Consider the following 27,379-nt stretch of genomic DNA (forward strand, 5'->3'; position numbering starts at 1 on the left):
AGCTCTTGTGATACTGCCATGTAGCTATAAGCCTCAAGAATAATGACATTTAAAATTCATCACTGCCATTTAAAAAAATGTCTGCATTTATGTGTAGAGAGTGTCATTCTGAGCTTCATTATAAGAGTGACCAAATCTCTCTCTAGGAATTAGTAGAACAAAAATTCAGATAAATACATGGAAGATAAGAAGCTGGTTTGGATCAGAACTATTCATTCATCTATTGCTCACTGCTGCCTCCATAGTCCTGGAATCTTCTATATTGATCTCTAGTACAATACCTATCACATGCAGTTTACAGTTTGGTGTTCATGAGTCTGTTCCTCTGCTCAGTCAGGTCACCTGAAGTCACAAACCACTGCCACAGTCCTCAGCACTGGGGACAATCCTGCATGTGACTTGTGGTTCCTCTACTTGTTGGCTATATGGCTAGTCTTGTCTTTTGAGTTCCTCCCGGGCAGTTAGCCACATCTAATTTATCAGATCTACTATGCAGTAAATGTTTAGAATGAGCCAATACAATGTGGGTGTTGAGGAAACGATTTGATGGATGGAAGGATGGATGTGTAAGAATTTATTCACATTACATACTGTAAAGATCAATAGAAATTAACTTTTGTGGGGAATACACAAGATTCTATATGTAAAGCATTCCTCTTTCCCAATACCAATCTTGTTCTTTTTTACATGTTGGGAAAGTGAGATTATAGATGCAGTAACTTAAACAACCCACACAACTGACAATAAGTTCTAAACCAGTCTGGTAGATTTCTAGTTCACAGGTAAAGGAAAACCATTTGTTTGTAAATTCTGAAAAAATTTCAAATATTAACAATGTTTTTCTTTTCTTCATAAAAACGACTATAAGAGAGTATAGGAAAGACAGGTATGGTGCTGGAATAAGGAAAAAAGCACTAAACACCAGCTCTGTCACATACTAGTGAGGTATCCTTGAGCAAATCACTTACCCTCTGCTTCCTCATCTGTAAAACGGAAATACATAACCCATATCACAATTTTGTTATGAGAATTAAAATAAAGTGGCAGTATATACTTAAAAGGATTAACTCTTCAAGAGTTCAAGTTTTCCATCTATAACCCTTCTATCTGTCACTGCTGTCAATCACCTACTTGATCACAAAACTATGGAACCTTAAAACTACAGGAATTAAGCCAAATTCTTCATTCTAAATATTCAGAAACTAAGGCACATAGATGGGAGATGACATGTCCCAGCTCCCAAGGGAAGAATGGCATAATCAGGCTGAACGCTCACTATTCCATGTATGTATTTCTTCTAACACATGGCCTTCTAGTCCTGGAAATCAGGTTTCTATTTTGTGCATAGGAATGTCACAATGAAAATTAAAATCTCTAAAACTGGACACCTGGGTTCTCTGTCCAGCTAGGTGATCCTAGGTTGTCACCAGTTTTCTCTGGATCAGGGTCTTCAAGATAGTAATTGGGGCCTCAATCTTCAAGAAGTAGAAGAAAATCTCTGTACTGAAAAGCATGCAGGGTAAGGCACTCCAGGATGAGGCACAGCATAAAATCCCACCATCTGGAGGTCTCACCACACCCACATGGGCTTCTCCTAGGCATTTCCTAGAACCTCAATGCTTGGTGTTCATTCCCAGCAGATTTCCTATACCATTAGCTAATTAATTAATTGGTCTCACTATCCTCACAAACCCTTTTTAAGTACACTCTGTTCAGCAGAGTCCCTGGGAGCTTTACAAAACACAAATCTGAGAAGCTGGGGTGTAACTCAGCTATAGAGCACTTGCCTAGTACACTCAAGGCCCTGTATTCCATCCCCAGCTCCATAAAACACACACATGCAAACACAAATCTGCTAACCTCACCTCTCCAGTTGAACTTATTCAGGACTTCTCAATGCTCTTAGGTTAAAAAGAACACTTCTCCCAGCCATACTGGTCAGGTCCTGGAACTTCACCGTGATCTACCCCACCCGTAGGGCACCAGTCCCACAGCCTTCTTTCTGTTCCTGTAAATTGCCAAGCTTCCCCTTGCCTCAGGCCCTCTGTACATCATTTCTCTTCACTCTTCACTGAGCCAGCTCTTACTCATCCTTGAGTTTGCAGGTCAAGAGTCACCTTCACAGGAATACAAGCCTGAGCCTCCCAGAAAAGGACAAAGGCCCCTACAATGATGCTGTTAAGGTACCAAGTACCTCTCCTGTGCTCTGCTGTAGCTGTATTATGACTTGAATTTGACATTTCATTTGGTAACTATTTATGTTCCATTTATTTCCCACTAGGGAAGAAGTTCCATGAGGTTAGAAACCTTCCATGAGGTCAGAAACCATCTTGCTCATCACTTCATCCAGCACTTACTTATTAAATAGTATCTGATGCACAGGAGGCCTTCACTAAAGATGAATTAAGTGGCTAACATTATGGTAAAAAGAAGGGAAAATGACAGTCTCGCAGCACTGGCCATGTACTCAGCATTTTACAGCGGACGCCTTTCCCATCTTCATTAAATCCTCAACATCTTTTTTTGGAGATAGGATCTTGCTAAATTGCTGAGGCTAACCTTGAACTCATGATTCTCCTCTTCAGCCTCCAGAGTAGCTGAAATTACATGTACATGATACTGTGCCTGGCTCCTCAAGACATTTTATGGTTATCATTAACCTCATTTTATACGCATAAAAACAGGCTCAAAGAGACAAAGTTATTTGCCTAATATCACAAAATAAATAACTGGCAAAGTTAGAATTTTAATCTAACCTGATAAACATTTTCTTCCCACTGCAAAATTCTGCCATATTTGAAAAAACTAAAACAGCAGTGAATTCTACCCCTAGTGAAAACTTTTGGAAGATGGCTTATAACCAAAGACTGGCAAGGCTCAAAACAAACTATGGAAATGGCAACTAGAGAGAAAGCTCAGAGTGAAACAAGCTAGCTTTAAGAATTCAGCACTGAACTGGGGTGTAGCTCAGTGGAAGAGTGCTTAGAATGCACAAGGTCTAGCACCCATCCCCAGCACCACAAAAAGGAAAAGGGGAAAGAAAAATAATCATAATAATTCAGCATAGAGTATCAGAGTAGGACGCTAAAACATTTTCTTTTGTTGTAAGACATCTGTTTAACTCGTTTTGAATACAATTCAGACAGAAATCTCAAGGTCTTCCCTTGGAATTTTCAGTATAATGTCAAGCAACAGAAAGAGCAGAGTATGAATAAAATGGTAAAGGGCAAATAATCTCATTAAAAATATATTTAATGAATTTGATCCATTAGTACACAACTCTCCTTTTAGATGTTGTGCAAAAGGGTAGTGAATAGCTGATATCTTCTTTTAGGAATAGAATAAAGAAAACCGGCTTATGAAAGGAAAATTAGCAAATCATATGCACAGATAAGTAGCCAAGATAACTTGCTAGGAAAGTACTCCACCACTGAGCTACAACCCCAGCCCCAAAACTGAGTCTTAGGTAGCCAACTTTATGCTCAGTCTCTGGGATTGGGAGAGGAAAGCATGACAGCTGGGCAGGTGGATAAGAAAGGCCAGAAGGTCCTTAGGCTCAAGGCCACTGCCCCAGCTCAGGCAGCAATAAGCAACAGTGTTGGAGAGTAACACAGCCAACACTTTTTAGCCCAGGCTGTAATTTTTTGAAAAGAGATTCTGAAGTAAAAGTAGCTTAATATAGTAGAAGGAATCATTCCCATGATAATGGCAAATTTTCCAAGTTCATATAAGGGGCATTTTCCTCTAAGGGTATTTTTTTTTTTTTTTTTAATGATTTCAATTCACTGACCTTTTCTAAGTTTCTAACACTTCTTAGTGGCTTTATGCTTTTCTGCAAAGTTTTAAGCAACTTCTTTGAAGAGAGCTATTTAATGCCAATGATTGTAGAAAACATTTGTTCATAATTATCTAGACATAGAATGGAACAATGCTGAAACAAGAGCAGCATGCAAAAATGTATTTAAGGACTATCATCCCAAAATGCTGCTAAAAGCTATTAACCAGTATGTGTTAATTGCCACAGCATTCATATTAATTTTCACTTCAGGCTCGACATTGTGGAATATTTCCCCTGATACATTTTAAACAAAGTTTAATTTAAGGAACTGCTTCTATCAACACTTATGAAAATTAACAGCCAAGCAATTAGCACTCATGAATTATCCCTTCCCCCATACTCTCTGCAGTTTCCCTGTTAAAACAGTTTCTAACAGAGAAGTGGTTACTTTCTAACAAGTTAACACAATCGAAGTCACAGTTGTCTATATGAACCAGAACTGGTTCTGCTTTATTAAGTACTTGTCAAGGCAAACATTCCCTTATATTTATAGTTTCCCTTGTACTTAGCTTAGTCAAATAGGTAAGATATTTAAATTTTATTAGCAATTGCCTTCTCAACTGATGTTTAAAAAATAACCACTGAAATAAATAAAAATAAAAGTAAAACGCCATTAGACTCCTGAACTTCTTATGCTCTGTTCTACACTATAGGGTGCTAAACACCTTGTTTAGGTTCCTCTCACCAAATCCCTTCAAGAACATAAAGAAGCACACCGATGCCTCCCCTGGAGAAAGAGACAGAGTGCTTCCTGTGCACTGCATGTCCTGCTACAGAGGCCTCACAGCTTTTAATCCTCAGGAGGAAGATACGCCATCATCCTTTCATTCTGTTGTAAGGACTGGAGCTGGTAGTGGAGGAAAAATACCTTTTCCTTCTATCTCGCTGAGTTCTTGGCTGGGTCCTTTGTAACAAGAAACAGATTAATAACAGAAAAGCATCCAAATTTATTCAATATAAATTTTACATAATATGGAGCCTTCATAAGGAAATGAAGATCCCAAGAAATAGTTTAACTTGAGCGTTTTTATTCTAGGTATGATGAAAAATAGAAAGTCATTGGAAAATATGACAAAAGGCATGAGATTCCTCTTAGCATCCTCCACCTTCAGAGGTATGGAGGCTCCCTTCCTCAGGCGCAAGCAAACACCCATCTCATGAAGGTGTGGTGACCTGCTTCAGGGGAAAAAAGCTTCAGGGGAAGGTCAAATAGTTCTTCCTGCCATTTCTCAAATTCCTTCAGCTTATAATAGTCAATATCCCAAAGTGCCATATTTTGGGGTAATGTGCCTTAAACCCTAGACTAAGCTTCATGAGATTAAGTAACTAGCCTGCAGGCTCACTGAAAATGGCATCTTCAGGATGCAAATCAAGGTCTTCCGTATAGAATAAGTCACGTTATTAACTACACTATTAAATTATACTGCGTCTCACTGTGGAGTCGCTTTATGCTAGCATTATCCTATTTGATGGTCTCATCTCCCTAATGAGGTCATCCTTCACAGAGGTAAAGAAACAGATCAAGAAGAAGAAAAAAAATTGAGATGATACAACTTATAAACAGTACCATCTCTAAATAAGTGTATTTATTGACAGGAAATGGGTACTTGAACTTCTCATGATCTAATACTGATATTAGTATTTGCAAACTCTGTTTGACCAGAAGAGTAATGCTATGCTAGCAAAAGTTTCTCAAGCAGGGTTATGAGGATATAGCTCAGTTGGTAGAGTGCCTACCTCGCATGCACAAGGCCCCGAGTTCAATCCCCAGCACCACAAAAATAAAAGCTTCTCAAGCAAGAGCTAAGGCATGAAAGGGCAAGACTTAGAGTCACCTCTTCAAAGGGTGGAGGAACAGTGGAACAATCCACATATCCTGGGGCACTTAGGGCTAGTGCTGCATGTTTCCTGCCTGTCAACCCAGCCGTGCCCTCATATCCTCAGAGCAATTCCCAAACATGACCATAATTTCCCACATACAGTGAAATCAGAAAGACTGGTGGGGGAAGTTTTTTGAGGTCTTGTTTTGCTATTCAGAGGTCCCGTTTTCAACTGCACCAAAGAAAACAGGCAGATGACTAAAGGCCTCATTTTGCCTCATATGACCCAAGCATCCCTTGCAGTAGGCCTTGGACTTCTTTCAAATGTTCAGTAAACAGACTTAATCCAAGGATCTAGAATAAGTCACAGACAACACCATCATTTGCCAAAGAAATAACAGAAACACAATAATAAGCCTAACCAAAAAAACCCTGTATGGGGCTTGGGTGATAGCTCTGTGGTAGAGCGCTCGCCTCGCACGTTCAAAGCCCTGGGTTCGATCCTCAGCACCACATAAAAATAAATAAATAAAAAGTTATTAAAAAATTAAAAACAAAAACAAAAAAACCCTGCAAAACTGCAATAAAGAATAGGCCTCGGTGCCTTGCATGCACAAGGCCCTGGGTTCAATCCCCAGCACCCCCAAAAAAAAAAAAGCCTCAGTACAGCTTTTCCCTTTCAATTTCTTTTTTTTTTTTTTTTTTTTTTTTTTTTTAATTTTTTAATATTTATTTTTTAGTTATTGGCGGACACAACATCTTTGTTTGTATGTGGTGCTGAGGATCGAACCCGGGCCGCACACATGCCAGGAGAGCGCGCTACCACTTGAGCCACATCCCCAGCCCCTTCCCTTTCAATTTCATGTCTTAAAAATTATTAACTAACACACAGAAAATTATAAATTATTAACCACCTACAGAAACCAAAAATTACTTGAATATATTTGCTTTGATTTAGCACAAAAGTTGAGAAAGTTGCTTACCCTTAGACTCATTAAAACCAACAATCCAGTTTTCACAAACTGTTAAGGACACTAGATGTGGCTGCTTTAACTGCAATTGTAAAGCCATACCAAAAGCAAAATCCTTTTTTCAAATCTAACGACAGCTTAGTTTTAAGGAGGATTTCACAGCAGCTAGTCTCTTGAGGAAATACATAATTAAGTAGTTTTTTAGCATATTTAATTAGACCCCAAACTCTTCCCTGTTCCCTCTCTCCCCAATTATGTACTATTTACCCAAGAGACCTAGGCAACTCAGTTAATTATGTAAATAAGGCCAGCATTATTCCCAAGAAAAGCATTGTGAATATTTGTAGGGGAAAAAAAAAACTCTACGTATTTCAGTGGCTTTAACAAATCTTTGTAGGAAAAAAAAAATTGATGCATTTGTATGTGTATATGTATATATATGCATCAAAATGCATGGAAAACCCTTACATTTGAGGGAAAAGGCATATAGTGCCAATGACAAGATGGTGAATCATTAAAACAAGACACTTATTTCATTTCTTAAATATGAGCTGAATAAAAATAAAATAATTTTAAGTTACAACAGTAACAAAAATTTAGTGCTAAACGTCAGATGATTTATGAGCAGAATCAATCTGGATATTATTAAAGTCGACTCACATAGAAAAGGCTTTATTATCAAGGGGTTGACATGATCTTAACTCTAGAGGCAGCCATGGTGCTGTTATAACTACTACAATCCCATTATTATGCAATCACAAAATGCTAATTTGATCATTTTGAGGTGTTATTTGAATAGTCATCTTAATTTCTAGGTTACAAAAAGGCTTGACTCAAGTATAATTCTCTATTAATCATTGAGATGTCATTGAATATCATATTGATGCATTTCACAAAGATAAAGAAAGACTAATTTAATATGTACAGTATAATATCCTTCAAACATTAGCCACTTTCATTACATATCTGCCAAATGCATCAATATTAAATAATAGATGAGAGCAAGGGTTTAATTGTATTTTAGCAATTGTAATATGTAGGATAATAATAAAATACCATCACATCATAAGATAGACTTATCAATATATAAATCTTTTTTAATCAATGTGTAACAGTGACTGCTCCGTGCTTACATCCATTGTAGATTACAAAAGGGCCAACTATGACAAAAGCAGAATCTTAAGTGCAAACACACACCTAAAAAAAACAATTCCTTGTGACTAAGGAAATGGCTTCATTTTGAAAAATTTCTCCCTGGCACTTCAAAAGTTAGAACATGGGATACCAAATAAAGTTAACAACCTTCTCATGAATCCAAACCTCGGTAAAATAATAAAATCTAATGGCATAAGAGAAATTCTAGTATGTAATATTTTTAAAGGTCTACGCTACTTTCTTGGTATGAAAGCATTATCACACATTATCATTCTAGCAATTTCATCCTTCCATAGTAAGATGGTATCAGGCAATGGAAGCAAATAAATTCCAGCAGTGTCTCCTAATCCCAACAAACAACTTCTCACCTATCTGAATGAATGAATTATAATATATGTTTTTTAAATCCTCTGCAGTCCAACTAGCCATTTCCTGAGGCTGACATTCTTCTTCCTGGAGTAGTTCCTTCGCTCCCCACATTCCACAGGACAGGAGCAGGAAGTACAGGCAGGCAAAAAAGAAGCTTCACAGTAATACAATCTACATTTTACTAAAAATGCTTTCAGATGTTTTCTGGAGGAAACTCCTAGGCACATAAGGATCTTTATGGTATTTATATGTTTGTTTCTAGCTCTTGCTCCTCCTCTACAAACTAACAACTTCACCATGCAGGCTTATTTCAACCTATAGAAACAGGCTGAATCATCTGAGGTAAAATGTTTCAAGAGAAAATCTCTCTGCTCAAATTAGACTACCCACAGAACTGCCATGTGAATAAGAAAAATGCAAACATAAGCAAAAATGTGTTTATTAATTGCAGTAGTGCTTTAAAAAAGACAAATTGTACACAACTCCAGGCAACAAGTTATCATTCAAGCACCCCCACACCACTGCCAGGCAGCAAACATAATGGCAATAAATACAAAAATCAATTGCTACTGTCTCTTGAAAAAGGCCCCACTCAGCTCAGCACAGGGGTACAGAATAGCAGGGAATGGGGTGAGGAGCAGGGCACTGCACACGGAACTAGGGTCCACCTGCTACAGTGGCCATTTTTCTAAGAGGAAAATAACATACTTTATTTTTTAACAGCAAGTTGATAGAATGAATAGGTAGAAAAAAAATAAAGTCAGATTCCAAAGCAGGTGCCAAACAAAACCCTTACCCTGTGAAATACTGAAATAGCCTAGAAATCTGAAAGGAAGCTCAAAACTTCAACAATTTCTGCATAATGAACAATCAGACAAAACAATGCAAATTGCCTCCCAGAACCACTTTCAAGCTTCCAAACTTAATTAGACCTTGATTAATCATAATCCAACTAGCCCAAACCTCAAGAATACTTAGGAGATAAAACAAATTTATACACACACGTATTCCTCCCTCTCTAAAATATACGTGTGTGCCAGGCATTGTGGTGCATATCTGTAATCCCACAATTTGGGAAGCTGAGCCAGGAGGATTGAAAGTTTAAAAAAGACAAATTGTACACAACTCCAGGCAACTTAGTAGTTGTATACAACTCCAGGAAACTTAGTAGCCAGCCTCAGAAACTTAGTAGCCCCTGTCTCAAAAATAGATAGATAGATAGATAGACAGATAGATATAGCAAGCAAGCTGGGGATGTAGCTCAGTGGTAGAGCGCCTCCAAGTTCAATTCCCAGTATTACAAAAAAAGAAAGAAGATGTAAGTCAGGTGCATGGTGCACACCTGTAATTCCAGTGACTGGGGAGGCTGGGGCAGGAGGATTGCAAGTTCGAGGTCAGTGTGGAAAACTGAGCAAGACACTGTCTCAAAATTTTTTTTAAATAATAAAATAAAAGGGCCAAGGATGTAAATCAGTGCTACATCACCCTTTGGTTAAACCATTGATACCAAAAATAAAAGATAAAATATGTACGTGTATATGTGAAGGTGTGTACTGGGAAGGATTAAAACAGTCCTGAGACATCTATATAGATATATAGAGAAGAATCTCAGGACTATTATGTTTTTGTTTTGTGTTTTTTAATTTCTTAGTTGTCAATGAACTTTATTTATTTATATGCAATGATGAGAATCAAACCCAGTACTCACACATGCCAGACAAGCATTCTGCCACTGAGCCACAACCCCAGCCCAGGGCTATTATGTTTTAATCCTCCCAAATACATTATGGTGGAATCAACATTAAGCCCAAATTCTTACCTTTCTATGTCTATGATCTTAGAATCTGTGACATTTTATAATCACTGAGGGATTTTTGAAACCCTAAATCTAGAAAAATAACAACAACTCCATTCAATGGTACTTCTATATTTAAAGGGACAAAGTTTCATTGTTTTGCTTACCTTGCCGTCAAATTTGGAATATTCATTAAAGGGATTATTCAGCTGCAAAGGGCACTGCTCCAGGCGTACAGATAATATGGACTGCTTTCCAGAACTTGGAGGCTTCTCTTTGAGGGATTTTTTTTCAAACAGTGACTTTAACTCCTGGGCTGTGATACAAAAGAAAGATAAAAACATCTTTGTGATTATACACAGAGAAACAGCTTGTCCATCTTCCCTACAAAGTCTTCCTTGGGCTCCTAAGGAGGGGACAACCGGGGACACGTTCTGGTCTGATGTATGTGGAAAGCCACACATATATTCCATGTTTGGACAGGAAAGTCAGAACACTCAAAACATGCAGACCAGGACTGTCAATTTAGAAGGCCTAAGGTTTAAGGAAGGGGGCTGAGTCAAACAAAGCAACAGAACAGTCATCCTGTAAGAAAAGCATTCACAGCTAGGATACAAAGCTTTGTCCTGGCTTTGCCACCAATGGTAAACAATGTGATACTAGACAATTCACTAAACCTCTTCAGGTTGGTCAAACAGATAATCCTGAAGATCTCTCCTGGCTCTAATGCTATGTGATCTTAGAATTCTAGTTCTTCAAGATCAGGATCCACATCTTAACTCTTAAAATGACACCCAGCACAAAATCTGGATGACAAAGATGAAGAAAAGAGAGAAAGGACATTTGTAATTAGCACATATTGTGCAAGCCAATGTATCTTATTTAATCCTCATAACAAGCCTATAAGGTAGATCCTTGCATTATGTCAATTTTCTCAATGTGGAGACAAATTAGAATAGTTTGATGAGCTGTAGGCTAGTAAGTAGCAGAGCTGGGATTTGCATTCAACTGAAGCTCTTTATCAACTAAGTACTATAGAACAAATCAGATCCTCAATAAGTTTTGTTGCATGAATGATTGAATAAAATATTATTAAATCATAATTTTCAACTCTTATTCATTAGTGAATCAAGACAAGTCAGTTCTGAATCTACTCCAACATCATTTAATTCTCTAAAGTAATTTGAATATTGATCAAGGTGGTAGTTAGATGGTAAGTACACAGAGGTCCTTATACTTACACATTTTGTCCATGTTAGAAACCATCAATACTTAAAACTTTATCAATTAATTAATTAATATACGTATAGATGTATTATAGTATTAAGAATTGATCCCAAGGGCACTCTATCACTAAGCTACAACCTCATTCCTTTTTGTTTTGAGACAGGGTCTTGCTAAGTTGTCAAGACTGGGAGATCCTCTGCCATAGCCTCCTGAATCGCTGAGATTATAAGCCTGTGCCATGGCTCCTGGATACTTAACACTTTTTCAATAAAGTAATCTCAGATTTTCAAATCTGCATGTTCAACCCTATTTCATTCCTGAGTACAATCAAAGTAAACCAAGAGAAATCAACACAATTGTGAAACAGTCATTTAGAACTTTTTAAAAGTGTAACTCAACTATCCTTCTAACAGTCTGCTGAGGCAAATTCATCTAATGACTCACTGCAGATAAAAGTAGCAAATCAGAAGAAAAATACAGTAACACTCTCCCTCACCTTATATAAGAGAAACATTTCAAGACCCTCAGTGGATACCTGAACTCACTAAGGTACATATAGTACCAGACCCTGTATCAATAATCATGTACCACATAACATTTCCAGTCAACAATGGACTGCATGTACATGCACAATGGTGGTTCCATAAGATTGTATCACCTTGCAACATAGCCATCTTAGTTTAGGTAAGTACATTCTATGATGTTCACCTAAGAAAAAATGATCTAACAACAAATTTCTCAGAATGTATCTCAGAAGGTTAAAAAAAATATGACTCTACTATGTTTTTCCCTATACACACATACCTCTAATAAAGTTTAACTTATAAATTAGGCATACTAGGACCAACCACATTTAACTAATGATAATTTAGAAGACCTAGGGTTTAAGGAAGGGGGCTGTAATAAATTATTTAAAACTCGTGAATTATTTCTAGAATTTTCCATTTAACGTTTTCAGATCAAGGTTACTACTGGTAACTGAAACCATAGAAAGCAAAACTGTGGACAAGGAGGGATTACCATAACTCTTTTTTAAAATGTGATCTTGCTGAGCGTGGTGATGAATGCCTGTAATCCCAGCAGCTCAGGAGTCTGAGGCAAGAGGATTGAGAGTTCAAAGACAGCCTCAGCAAAAGCAAGGCACTAAGCAATTCAGTAAGACTCTGTCTAAAAAACAAAACATACAAAACAGGGCTGGGGATGTGGCTCAGTGGTTGAACCCCCGCCACCTCCCCCCAAAAATTGATACTTGACTATTCAATTCCGAATTCTGAATATATGAGCACAATTAGTATATTAAATGCATATCTGAAAAGGTTTTAGATCACAAGTAGATTAAAGTGATATTTTAAATATTGGAAGTACTCTTCTACCTGTAAAACTAATAACAATTTTACACCTACATTTGAGGGTAAAAAATGACCTTTTATTAAACATCTACAATGGTGCTGAGGGCCATTGCTAAGTAAGAATGACCCAGGTCATTTGCAGTGACATTGCATGTAAGGTGACCTTGCTCAAGGACCAGGGCGGATCCGGGTTTAGGGCGGATTGGGGTTTAGGCTTTCAGGTTTAGGACAATCCGGGTTTAGAGGTGAACCCTGCTGGGAATAGGGCGTATCCTGCTGCCTCAGGCGCGCCTGCTCCTTGAGTTCTCTCGGGATTGAGAGAGTATTTGGGATTTTGCCCAGAACGTGGATTTCCCCCAGAACGTGTGTAGAGTGCCGGTGTGAGTTCGGGAATAAAGAATTGCTGTTTGAATCTACAAAGCTGTGAGTGGCTCGTGATTTTGTGCCCAGCCAGACTGCGGCACAATGACAGGAAAAATACTATGGGTTTTCTGACCTTCATTTTCACAGAACCTAGGGCTCCATGAAGAAACTGAGGTACAGAAAACAGGGAAGGGACACAACCACTGTCAGGAGGTTAGGTGTAAGGTGATGCTATACCAACTCTTCCATTCTCAGGCTATTCACTTGGACTGCTCTCTTCAACCTCTAACAACTCCTCCCTCCTTCTCCCTTGAGAATGACCAAGGAGAATTTTGCTTGCTCCTACCTGGCCTCTTCCTGTCTTTGCCCCTATTACCACAGGAGAACTGCCTGTGCCTCTCTCAAGCCAGCTCCTCCCCTGAACACTTGCCTACACAAAGACATCACTCCAGCAATTCTCTTCTATCTTTCTTCCATTGTCAATTTTCCCTCTCACTGGTTTAGTCACATGAAGACACAAAAATACTAGAAGCACTGCTGCTCATTAAAAAACAAAACCCTGGCTGGTGTGCAGCTCAGGGGTAAAGCACTTGCCTAGCATGAGCCAGGCCACAACCACAAAAAAAAAAACCCTCCTCTATCCCCAACTCCCCCAATTTCAATTAATACCCTATTTTGGGCTAGGGCTGTAGCTTGACGGCAGAGCGCTTGCCTAGCATGAGTGAGGCACTGAGATCAATCCTCAGCATCACATAAAAATGAACAAACAAAACAAAGGCATGTTGTCCATTTACAACTACAAAAAAAAATTTTTTTTTAAATTTTTTTCTCATAATGGTGGTCTATATTCCTGCTATCCAATCTTTCTCAGGCCATTTACTCAATCCACTCCCATCAGGTATCAGGCCATACCACTCAACAACAGCTTTCAGAAGGGTCACCAATGATCCCCTTGTTGCTAAATCTATCAATTTTTGCTCTCCACCTCACAAGACCTCTTGGCAGCATTTGACACTGTTTCCCACTCCCTCCTTTTTAAACCCTTTTTTCACTTGCTTCCCAGGACTCCAGACTGGCTCTCTCAGGCTACTCCTCCCAGTGCCGGTGCTGATTCCTTTCTGGGCCCCCTGGATCACTGACATTCCCCAGGGCTCCATGCCTGATCTCTTCTCTCTAAGTCCCACAACCAAGGTGATCTTCTTCAACCTTGTGTTATTAAATACCATATACAAAAGGGAAACTAAATTGTGGCAGTGTAAATTAGAACAGTGTAAATTCCTCTGGGGAATAGAGATTATAAAGGGCACCAGGGAACTTGTGAGACAACAGAATTGCTCTATACTTGACTAGGATGTTAGTCACACAGGTGTACATGTTTGTTAAAAGTCACTGAAATGTATATTTAATATCTGTACACTTCACAATATGTAAAACATACCTTAAAAGAGGAAATAAATAAAAACCTAAGTAAACATTCTTTACATGCTGGTGACTCTCACATGATTATTTCTAGCCCTAAACACTCCCTAAAATTACACACTCACATACGCAACTTTCTACTTGATACCTCACTTGAGTGTCCACTAGGAATCTCAAACTTTGCATGTCCATAACCAAACTCTCAATCTTCTTCAACTCTACCCCTCCTCCAATCTCCCCTTTCTCAGTTAAGGATAATTCAATCCTATTAGGCCAAAAACAAGTTGTTCTGCTTCTTTCTCATAGCCTACATCCTACCCATTAGCAAATTCTCCAAAAGACAGAGCCACTTCTATAGCTACCAAACCTGAACTATTACATTCACATTCAAACTGGCCTATCTCTGCCCTTACCTCCCCCATGTGTTCCCCATTTCTTCCTATATAATGTAAGTCTTTTAATATATAGGCTACATTGAGCTAGAAATATAGCTTGTTTAGCATGTACAAGCCTGGGTTCAATTCCCAGTACCACAAAACAAAAAGGCTACAAACTTCAGAATAAAAAAAATTTTTTTTATAAGTTTGACCATGTAATAATAAAAAACTTTAGTATAAGAAAAAAAAGTTAAAATAAAAATTATAAACTAGGAAAGAATAAAGATTAACATTCCTAATAAATAGATTCTTAAAGTAGAAAAGGTACTGATCAACAGCTATAGAAAAATAAATAAGAAATATGAAATGTCCACAGAAAGAGAAATGTAAATGGATCTTATCCCATTAAAATCTAAGTTTTGGGGGCTGGAGTTGTGGCTTAGTGGTAGAGCGCTTGCCTAGTATGTGTTGAGGCACTGGGTTGAATCCTTAGTACACATAAAAATAAATAAAATAAAGGTACTGTGTTTATCTACAACTAAAAAAAAAAGTTTTTAATTTAAAAAAAAAGACCTAAATTTTTAATTCAATATAGGATAATGGGACATAATAGATTAAACAAATGGAAAGATCCTGAACCATACTGATAATAAAAAATATGCAAATTAAAACTATCTTATATTATAGCTATCAGATGACAAAAATCTAAAAGTTTGAGGCTATGAAGACATAGACACTATATACAATATGAGTACAAATACAAAATGGCAAAACTCCTATGAAAGGGAATTTGGCAATATCAAGGGGAAAAAAACACATCTACAGTTACCCTTGACCTAATAATATCTTCAAATTCTAATCTTAGATGACATTGGCAAAACAAAACAGATATGCACAAGGCTATTCACTGTAGTGCTGTCTGCAAAAGCCTAAAAACAATCAAATATCCCTCAACAGGGACTGGCTGACTAAACTATAATTTCCATATCATGGAATACTATGCAGCTATAAAATGGAATGAAGCTGATCTCTAGAAATTGCTCCAGAATAATCCTTAGAATGTGCTACTGATTTAAAAAAAAAAACTTGGAGCACAATGTGTGTATAGTATGCTACCTTTAACTAAAAAGAGGGGGATATGAATATATGCAGTTTGGTTTTTAAGTATTTTCTATTATTTTATTATTATTATTATTATTATTATTATTATTATTATTATTATTATTATTTAGTTGCAGTTGGACACATAGCTTTACTTTTATTTTTATGTGGTGGAGGATCGAACCCAGGGCCTCCCATGCGCTAGGCAAGCGCTCTACCTAGCATTCTACCGCTGAGCCACACCCCAGCCCCTATATGTAGTTTTTAAGTGAACAGAAAAGCCATAATTTTTTAAAAATAGCTATCTATAAGAAGAGTGAAGAGAACGAAAAGTGAAGCTAGACTGCTCTAAATTTTTTTGTACCAGGGATTGAACCCAGAGGTGCTCAACCACTGAGCCACCCACTACCCAGCCCTTTTTATGTTGGGGTGGGTGTGTGTGTGTGTTGTGTGTGTGTGTGTGTTTTTAAGAGAGAGAGAAAGAGAGAATTTTTTTAGTATTTATTTATTATTATTATTATTTTTTTTTTTTTTTTTAGTTTTTCGGCGGACACAACATCTTTGTTTGAATGTGGTGCTGAGGATCGAACCCGGGCCGCACGCATGCCAGGCGAGAGCGCCACCACTTGAGCCACATCCCCAGCCCCTGTTGGTGTGTTTTTAATTTTGAGACAAGGGCTCAATAAGTTGCTTAGGGCCTTGCTAAGTTGCTGAGGCTGACTGTGAATTTGAGATCCTCCTGCCTCAGCCTCCCGAGTCACTGGGATTATAGGCATGTGTTGCCACACCCAGCTGTTTTATATATTTTATTTTGGAATCAGGTAAATGTCACATATAATTATAAAATAAAGTTCAATTTCTAAAAACAAAAGCAAATTAAATGAACCTAAGTGTAGTATTGAGCTGGCAGTTTAACTATAAAGGGAGGAAGTAAGTAACTTTATCACACAGTAATTTGACTATACATTTCCTAATACCGAATATCCAAAGGAGCAAAACAAAACAAAACCCCTTGAAATCTTCTTAATAATCATATTACTGGCAAAATGTTGATATTTCTATTTTGGAACCAAGATTTCCAGTTTAAGAGAAAAGATACAGAAACATACCATTAAAAAGTAACTATTCTGTGATTATAAAATTGCATTGGTATTACCAGAATCAACTAACAGCATATTTGTTCTTTAACAAAACTTTTCTGAGATCTGCCCACTAAAAAGGGTTACAAGGAAAAAACTAACCCAGTAAGCATTCCTCTATTCAGGTTGTAGTCTCTAAAAGCCATTTACCACTTAAAAGAATCAAAATTCCTTGGACAAATGGCTGATTCCAAACTCAGGGAAGGAAATGTGTAGAATGAGCCTCGAACAGCTTGTCATATAATAAAGCAAGGAAGCTATGAAAGATTATTAGTGTTGTTAAACAAGACCTAGAGGCCAATATGAAGGGAGGACTCATACAAAAAGACAACCTCAACATCAAAAAAGAATAATAAATGTAATGAACTGAAAAATACCAAATATGCTTTAAAAACCTAAAGTTCATAATGATACAATACAAAGGGAAAAAACTTCATTGGTCATTCACATAGGATGCTAGGGAATAAACAGGTAATTCTGAAAACTGTTAACAACAGGAAAAAAATCCAACATTTATCCTAACTTTCTTACAGGGACTATGTCTGAGGATAACCAAATAACATATTAAGGAAAATATTTCTTTACATGAAAACTAGATAATAAATGAAGAAAGAGTGATAAAATTAGAAATCACTATTTTGCAGCTTCTAATGAAATACTGCATCAGGTAATGCCCATGAATGGCCACTAAAACCATTAGGTGAAAAGCTGAATAGAGTAACTTAATAACACACAAACAATATCTGATTCCACCATCCATATTAACATCACAAAAAAGATAGGATGACATTCCATGTCTCCAAGTGAGATATAAAATAAAGAATAGCATGCAATAAATATTCTTAACAAAAATAGAACTTCAGAAAGAACAAGGTTCTGCAGTTAACTTCCAGTTTATAGAAAATAAAGAAACATATTAAATGAGACCATGGGGATACAATTACCATAATACATAGGTAGAAAATTCTAAGGGCAAATGGCCCGGCTTCTTCAACAAATAAATTTCAAGAAAAAAAAACCTGAAAGAGAATCTACAGATTAAAAAGGAAATGAGATACATTAACCAAAAGTATAGTTTGTGGGTGGACCTTTACTCTAAACCTGAACCAACCAACGAGGAAAAAAAAATTATTTTTTTAGATAATCAGGAAATGTGAACAGAGACTGGATATTTGATAATATTAAAGAAATTGGCAAGGCATGATGGCACATACCAGTAAGCCCAGGTGGGAGGCTGGGGCAAAGGGATCCAAGTTGGAGGCCAGCCTGGACAACTTTTGAGACCCTGTCTCAAAATAACTTTTGTAAAGGGTCTTAGTCTTAGTGATAGAGCACCTGCCTAGCATGTGCAAGGCCTATATCACAAAAGGAAGAAACTACAAAAGAAATTGTTTCTTTATAAGATCGTATCATGTATAGTTTTATATATTATTCTGAGGAGAGCTTGGAGAAATACAGCTGTCATGAAGGGCACAATAGAGAAAATGGCATAATGACCCCCCACACTCATCACCCAGCTTCAAAAATTATCAACACAAAGCTGCTTTTGTTTCATTTGTACAATCTACTACATGCCTCTCCTTAAATATTTTAAGCAAATCCTGGCTATCATATAATTTTATACCTAGATACTTCTGTATTTTTAATATACAACAAAACTCCAGAGAGCAAAGGCCAGAGAAATGGTGAAAGCCCCTCCCCTCTAGGTGAAGGGGCTCAGCCCTTCACGAGGAAAGCTGTACTTCTCCAAGCTCTCCTTGAAATAAGATTTTTTTCAAAACAAGCTTCCTATTATTTGCAAAATAAGTGAAAGTATGCAACAAATATATGCTTGGAAAAACAGCCTACAAATTTAATCATCATATTTAAGAGAAAGCACATACTATGAAGATGAGGAATATGAGAATGGATATTAGAACTAGTAAGGGTTCGGTGAGTGGTTAGATACAAAACATATGTATGATAACAACAGATTTTCTTTTATTTTTTATTATTATTTTTGTGTGTGTGCTATGCTGGTGACAGGACCCAGGGCCTCACACGTGGTAAACAAGTGCTTTACCATTGAGCTACACTCTCAGCCAAAGCATCAGATTTCTTTTCAGAAAACCAGTAAAAAAGTTACAGGTAAGCTGCTATTTGTAAGAGTAACATAAAACATTCAGAAATCACCTTAATAAGAAATATAAAAGTTCAGGGTCTATATGGAGACAACTATAAAGCTTTATGTTTATGTACACAGAAAATACCATACAGAATGAGAATACTGTTTAAAATATATTACCAACATACATAAACGAAACCTAGAATAAATACATCAAAATGTTAAAAATGGTTATCTCTGGATGTGAGATTGCTGAAAGTTTGTTATAATTTTTATATTTTTTTCAGATTTTCAGCAATAATTGTTTTTTTATAGAGGGTTTGGCAACTTCCCTGAACCCTAGTCACAGCTGACAGAGAAGGAATGAAACAGAGGAACACCAAAGACTCAACATCAAAGCTTGTGTGCAGCTCCCTTACACATAGGATCTGGGAGGGACGGGAGCAGAATAGAAAGACTAAAGATTGGGTCAGACTGGCCAGGAGAAAAATTATGGCTTTGCCACTTAGTCACTACTTGAGAGTAAGTAATGGGAAAGTCATTCAGCCTCTGAGCTCCAGTCTTCTCACCTGTAAAACAGATATATTAACAGCTAATCTGCTGGATTTGCATAAAGAGAAAAAAAAAAAAACTTAGTGGCTAGCATATTCTATACCCTAGAACTGGTTATCCATTAAAATTACATAGGGAGCTTTTGAAAAATAAAATGTATGGACCTCACTCCATATCTACTGAATTAGGGATTCCACAGGTTGGGCCTAGAAATGTACACGGAATGTCATTACAATATACACTTAGGGGTGCATTTCTGATTTTTATACAACCACTGTATTTGGGAATCCTTAAGAAACCAGTAAAGGATGTTACATAAACAAAACTTTAGGAATTTATGTTTTCAAGGATTTTTTTGCTCTTTGTTTTTGTTAACACTTATTAAACAGTCTGTATGGCATGACTATAACTACTTAAGCAGGAGATAAGATTTCTTTGTACTTTTAGTGATACTGTGATACGTTAGGCACTAAAGCAGAGCTAGTAATGCTTTTACTAGCTTCATGTTGGCTTATTTTAATGGTTGAGATGTTTGTTATAAGACACGTAACCTATCGTTAGCTTCATGTTTAAAAAATGTATATTTATTAAAATGGCTTGAGTTTCATCTTGTTAGGATCCACTTTTTAAACTTTCCATCCCTTTTAGTTATGCATGGGGCATGTACTAGTCCTCTAAAGTGGGTTAAACTGAAACAATTTGATGGGAGGAACTCTCCAGGGCTTGATTTCCAAAGAAAAGTATTTAGAGGAACAAAACTTAAACCTCCCTAGGTGTGTTACAAAGTTGTTCAAAAAGTAACTCAGTAAGGCTTATGAATGAAATTATGTAGAAACCAAGTAGACATTCTGCTTTAAAGAATAATAAATGCAGATGATTAAAAAAAAAACTAGGGTATACTTGGTATACTTATAAATAATTGATATAAGCTACATTGTTGTTTTGAGTTTTATTGCACTTCATGTGTAAAAAGCCTTGTCTTACAATTAATCTTCAAGTTTCTTAAGGACTGGACGATATCTTTCTCTAAGCCCCTATCACAGAATTACTAGACATACAGGAATTATGGAAGAAATATTTGTCAAATGACTCAGTTTATATAACTAGTTATATAAAGGCTAAAATACCAATTTTTTTCTAAATACATTTTTCTTTGGTCCTGGGGATCAAACTCAGGGCTCCATGAATACTAGCAGACACTCTACCACTGAGCTACAATCTTGGCCCTCCAACACCATTTTAAAACAATAAAACTAAATACTAGGACCCTAATATGAAATAATTCCTGACAAAGAAGACTTCTCATGAAACCATCATCATATTTATCCATGCAATATTAGTTACAGGAATACGAAGAGAATCTTTTTTAATCTTTATTTTATTTATTTATTTTCGAACCCAGGGCCTCGCACGTGCTAGGCAAGTGCTCTACCACTGAGCCACAACTCCAGCCCCTAAGAGAATATTACCCTAAAATATTGCATGTGGTGTCATGGCATATAGATCAGTAAGTTCACCAAGAACTTCAGAGGATTGGGCTGGAGAGGTAGCTCAGTGGTAGAGCACTTGCCTAGCATGTGTGCAGCTCTGGATTCAATTATCAGCACTGCCAAAAAAAAAAACCACTCCAGAATATGAACCTCTAGAGCCCTTCTAACTGGTCTGAAAAGGCTGCATTTATACTATGTCTAAAGGATGGACTGAATTTAGATGGAATAATTCCACAGGAGAGCATCATATTTATAATGTTGATTCTTCTGCTGGAGAATGAAATAAAATAAAGATAAGAAAACATGAAAGGACTATAATAGAACATAAATAGCAGAAAAAGATTATAGGAATGGGGCTGGGGATATGGCTCAAGTAGTGGCTCACTCGCCTAGCATGCGTGAGGCACTGGGCTCAATCCTCAGCACCACTTAGAGATAAAATAAAGATATTGTGTCCACGTAAAGCGAAAAAATAAATATAAAAAAAAAAGATTATAGGAATGAATAAATAATGACTTATGGAAAATTCCCAAGGAAGATCAAAAGATTTAGAAATGGCATTTTTTGCCAAAAGAGAGCATATGTTTGAGAGATGTGTGAAGACAGAATGCCTGCTCAGTTAACTACTAACTCTATTTTCTTAGCATTCTCCAGGATAACCAGAGTACCAAGCTGTGGTCTAATGATGGAACCCAGCCTCAGAATTAAAGACATTCCTTTGTGATAGAAAAGTGCTCTGCCACTGAGCTACATCCCCCATCCTAAGACATTGATGACATTTCCTCTAACCATCAGGAACAACTGCAAGGCAGGCTGCTGGTCTGCCCAGAAACAGGGTCAACACTTCAAAGCATGGACTTTTCTAAAAATAAGATCACAGGATCAATTATTGAAATGTGTGAGAGACAGAAAAGAGAGGAAAAGAAACTGAGGGAGAGACAAGTATACATATACAATGGACAGTAACAAATGAAAGCAACAGGGGGACTACCCATTTCTCCAGTATATTCGGTGAAACATTGAATCAGATCAAGTAGATTCAACTTTAGGAAGAAGTGAATGAGGAGCAAATAAAAATCCTCTTCTTTATTAAATGCATCAAACTTTATGCCAAATAATTTATTTCTCATATTGTAAAATGGATTGCTGTACTTACATTTGAAGTATTCTACCCTTTTTTTATGCATTTATAATTTTTAAGATTATAAATACATAAAAATAGGGTAGAATAAAAGTGAAGAAGGCAAACAAAAGGTAGCTGGAAAGATGCAGTAGCTTAGATAAACTGGCTCTGTATTGATTCATTAAGAGGCGATTACTAGGAACTGCATTAAGATATACAGAAAATCTGAACAAAATGAACAAGATGAATCATAAAAAGTGTTTTCTGTTTGTGTTAAATACAACAAAGAGTATTAACTGAATCAACAGAAGAGGCCAGACTAGTAAGATGTTTAAAGTATTGAGAATAAAACTAAAGAGAACTACAGAAAGACACAGAGCAAGAAGCAAATATTTCTGTTCCCCCACAGTCATCATTTAGAAGCAGTCATTAAGAAAACCATACCTAATAAGCATACTGGAGTCTACAATCAAAGAATAATGTAAGAAGCACTTATAATGTGGTTTAGCACAAAAAGGTTAGCCTTCGTATGAGGACAGAGTTGGATACAAAACATAGCACTATCATGTACAACTTTAGCAAGTAATCGAATTTCTTCAATTCCTTCTCTCAGCTGTAAAAAATAGCAGCTACCTATAGTTTGCAACATCGTTGCATTAAAGGTAATGCATGCCAAGTACCTATACAGCACAAGGCAGGTGCTGCTGTTAATATAATAATCATTAATATTGTTACTCTTAATTGTATAGCAATGGAGATAGTCAATGAAGATTTATTACAGGCTTCAGACATTTCTTTTAAGAGAAAAAAAGAAGAAATCTGGGAAACATAACCATCATAAAATATTTTAATAGTATTTTACTTTTGAAATTGTGTTCTAAAGTCTTGCTGAGATTGAAGCTTTGAAAATGCACTACTGCCACCCTTTATACTCATACCATATGAACACAAAAGAAAATGGTAATAATAATAACAGCAACCTAATTTTTTTAAGATAAAAGAATTAACATATATGCAAAAAAGATTGTTATTAGGACCATTAATGAGGCAAGGAAATATCTAGGTTGGAACTGCAAAGAGGAATGTATAACCCAGAGACCCATCCAAAAAATTACAGACTAATCCTTAGCCCTACAAACACATTACTGGCATGACATTTTGTACAAAATGTCCCCTGCACACATCGATCTTTATGACCCAGACTGAAATTGGCTGAAAAGGCAAGATCTAAAGAATTTACACAGCTTCCGAGGGCCAAGGCACAAGTAAAAGAGCTCAAAGCTCAAAACACAAGATGTATCTGCATAGATGATTTAAAGGGATGATTCAAAGTAAAAGTTCTTATATAATAATATAAACTAAATAAAATATATAAATACTAGAATTAAGAATTAAAATTATTTCCATTTACCTGATTGTTTAGAATTTCTTTCTTTCCACTGAATATTTTTGCATTTGATCTGGTTTTGTCTCTCTTTTCGAAGTCGTTCTAATCTTTGAGCTTGAAAAGAAATATTATAACTATAAGTTTGTCAATGAAAGTTTACTATAAACAAAGACATAATTAACTACCTTTATATGAATAAAGATGTTTTATATTGCATATGTAGGGAAAAAGTCATAAAATTTTAAAGGTGGCACCCTGAAAAGCAAATACCAACAAAAACATGAAAATATTCTTGATTTATAATTGAAATTAGAGGATATAAAACATTAATAGAGATCATAAAGATAGTATTAACATGGAAGAGAATAATAAAATGTGAAAACTTCTGTGATTAATATGACATTTCATTATATAAATCATTAATAACGGTCTTAAAGGAATTTTAATGCACAAATGAACTGAAGTGAATATTACATTACAGGAATAAAATTACTGTTATGAATTACTCTACCCGTTTCAAAAATTAAAGATAAATGAACTCAGACTAGACTATTAAAGTTTTAAATATAAAATCCTTTATCTAAAAATCATGAAAATTATAAAATGTCAAAGCTATATAAATTAGCATAGCTTTTCTTCAGTGGGCTGAAACAGTTTATAGGTAGTAAAATAAATGATTTGTATCTTTGTAACATTAGTCAAATCTTAAGAACAATTTTTCTTTTAAAAAATTTTAAGATATGTTAAGAGAATTAAAAAGTAAATTCCTTGATCATTAAGACAACCAATAATCTGAATTAATTATTAGCATCCAGGTGCTACATAAAGAAATTCCAACAACATCAAGAGTCGCCTAAAATCATGCATTTGTGATTATACCGCCACTGGCTGATCAGTCTTCAAAAAAATGGTGAACTGAGCCTTTAAAGAAATACCATTCAGCATCCATTAACTGCTGCACAGAGATAACAATGAAAGGAAAGTCAAAATTGATGCCATCTCTTGAAACTCATTTTCTCTTGCTAATCTTCAACATCCTATTCTAGCACATTGCTAATAGAAAATAAATAAAATAAACTTCTTTTTCAAACACTTTCAAGGTAGGAAATCATACAATCCTGCCTTACATTGTGATAGGGAAACACCAAAAATATTCTTGCCAGAAACCTAAAACTACTCTGGCAAAAAAGCATTCTGACAATGTCACTATATCTAACCAAATTCCACTGAAGAAAAATACATTGATTGCAATTAATAAATGTGAAGGGTGCAGCCAATGTAATATAATCATAAAGCTCTTAATTTAGCAATATTCTCCTACTGAAATCCATTCAACCTGTCATATGAGATATCATCTCAATAATTTGCAAGGAAGTCAGTTTCAACTAAAGAACTCAGAATCAATGATTTTGAATTATATTTAAACCTTCATTCAAGTCATATTTTGATAAAAGTTCCTTTAGATATTGGGAAATAGTATTAATTATTTTCATGATAAGATCAAATTATTCTTTTTGGTGTCACAGATGCTGAAATTTGAACCAAAACCTTAATGTGCTTTTCACTATAATTGTATCTAGTTCTACCTATAATACTCCTTTATGTAATATTTTATATCCAGATCATGAAAAATAAATACATGAATATTTTCAGTCTTATAGTTTGACTTCTGTCACAATCATAGGGCATGAGCAGGTTACTATTGCTGATTTGGAGATTATATTTTCTGATGATCTAAAAAATAATAATTATCTCCTAGAATATCCTATTATTTCAGAACTACAATATGTATTCTAAATAATTTATCTAATTAAAGGCCTTGGTTCATCACATTCCCTGTGAAAGGAAAAAAATTTCAAACTAGAAAACAGGCAATGAAAAACGTTTAAAAGATAACAATATATATATACCAAAGTTGAGCATTTTCAAACCACAAAGATCAAGGTTAGTGGTCAATAAAGATAAAGAATCAAAAACAGAGGCACCTTTTCTAATCTCACATCCAAAGTGGGAATTCCTATTAGGACCAACCCTAACAAATAAAGAGCTGTCTCCGCCACTCCCCAACACCCCCCCCACCCACCCCCCCACCCCACCCCCCGCCAACAATTCCTCCATGGATAACAACTGTCTGGAGCCATACCTTATACTCCTTGGCTAGTCAGCTGTCTGTGTTAAAGGTTCTTTATTGTATCAACCTGAAATCTGCCTCCAGGGAATCTATCTACTGGGACTAGTGTTGTTCTGAAAAGACACTCAGAACAGGTCTGGCTCCATTTCTACATGACGACTTTTTAGAAAATAACATCCAGCATGTCTCCCCTACCCACTTTCCACCTATACCTTTTCTGTCTCCTTCCTTCTAATTACATCACTCCAGAGGACCTCTCCATTCATACTCATAGAGATGGAGATGTTACTTAAGAGTCGTTCTTAGTCTGACACATGCATGTTCCTCTTATCACACAGAAACTCTCCCCTTCCAACATAATGCATCATTCCATATGACTGTTCACTAATTTAAAGCTCAGAAGACATGACTGGAAATAAAATTAAGGTTTACCTGTGTTTGAGCGTCTTCTAATACCAAAGTCCCAACTTGAGGTAATATCGACTGACTGGGCGTATACATAGCCCTGAGTCTCGCCATTGCTTCCCTGAATTTCTGACCCACTGTCTCCAGGCATTGAAGGAGGATGAATCTTCTCTAGGTCAACATCATGATCAATGAGAACCATCTCACACATTCCTGTGTCATCACTGGTCACATGTGACTGCCGAATATGAGCTAGAATGATAGTTGGATTGTCCAAGAAGGCCATCCTTTCTGTGGGCCAATTTCCTTAAAAGGCTATTTTCTCCTCTTCATATTGTTTCACCAGCTCACCTACCTAGAAACATGATGTACACAGCAATATTTAAGAATAAGGCAGAAAACGACTGAATCATTTTTCAAACAAATTCAATGTGGTAAAATGCTACCTTGAAAATCAACATTTATCCCTGTACCTAGGAGCTTAAAAGGATTAAGTCTAAGCTGAAAGGAAATCCTTATAAGCACTAGGGGCTATGGCTCTGGTCAATGAAATCTCTCTGTGGTATCAGAGAGGAAGGTTTGCTCTCTTGCAAAACAAATAACAGTAACCTCTTAGTCAGGCTACTTAAAGCACATAACTACTGCTGAAACAATAAATTCAAGTCTTTTTCTATTCCTTCTGAAGCAGTTTTCTCATTATTTTGTAAGGAACAAACTGTATTTTCCTCAAATGATGTGCTTAAGTATGAAACTTATTTCATCAGTTTACATTTTCCCTTTTGTCTTATGGTTGTGAAGTGTTTAAAAGGGCACAGGGATTTGACAAAGGTGTACCACCAAAGTAATTTTGTTCAATAAACATATTTTCCTTTTTTTTTTTTTTAATTTAAGACAGTACTGTTTTTAAAATAAAACTTTTTAATCAAAACTGCCGTTCTATAAGATTAATTTCTTATTTTAGAAACCTAATTATAAGAACTGCTTCCTCAATCCTGTTAAAACTATAATGATGTTTATTCTAGGAACGTAGATGGTACCTCCTCGGTTAAATGAGAATACTCACAAAACAGAACGGAACCATTGTTTCTGTTAGGAACTAGGTCCTAGAGACCCACTGGGTTCAAATTCTGGCCCTATCAGTTGCTGGCAATGTGATCTCAGTCAAAACACTTAACACCTTTGAGCCTCCTTTTGTTCTTCATTTATAAAATGGAGGTTCCAGGTAAGAGAGGATACACAAGCAAAAATGCAGAAAAGTGAACGA

The 27,379-nt window shown here is 36.3% G+C and overlaps 1 protein-coding gene across 3 annotated transcripts in view; it reads right to left on the bottom strand.

The window, feature by feature from the left end:
* Mapkap1 (MAPK associated protein 1) overlaps positions 1-27,379 on the bottom strand; it is a 230,116-nt gene that overhangs the window by 173,833 nt on the left and 28,904 nt on the right. For all 3 annotated transcript variants that reach the window (XM_027944296.2, XM_027944287.2, XM_027944306.3), the window contains exons 2-4: positions 26,143-26,470; positions 23,604-23,693; positions 10,116-10,264 (exon numbers count right to left, since the gene is read on the bottom strand). In XM_027944296.2, coding sequence (XP_027800097.2) covers positions 10,116-10,264; positions 23,604-23,693; positions 26,143-26,401 — 498 coding nt within the window. In that variant the 5' untranslated portion in view covers positions 26,402-26,470. The remainder of the gene's footprint in view (positions 1-10,115; positions 10,265-23,603; positions 23,694-26,142; positions 26,471-27,379) is intronic.

This window comes from Marmota flaviventris, chromosome 13, assembly GCF_047511675.1.
Source record: "Marmota flaviventris isolate mMarFla1 chromosome 13, mMarFla1.hap1, whole genome shotgun sequence".
NCBI lineage: Eukaryota > Metazoa > Chordata > Mammalia > Rodentia > Sciuridae > Marmota > Marmota flaviventris.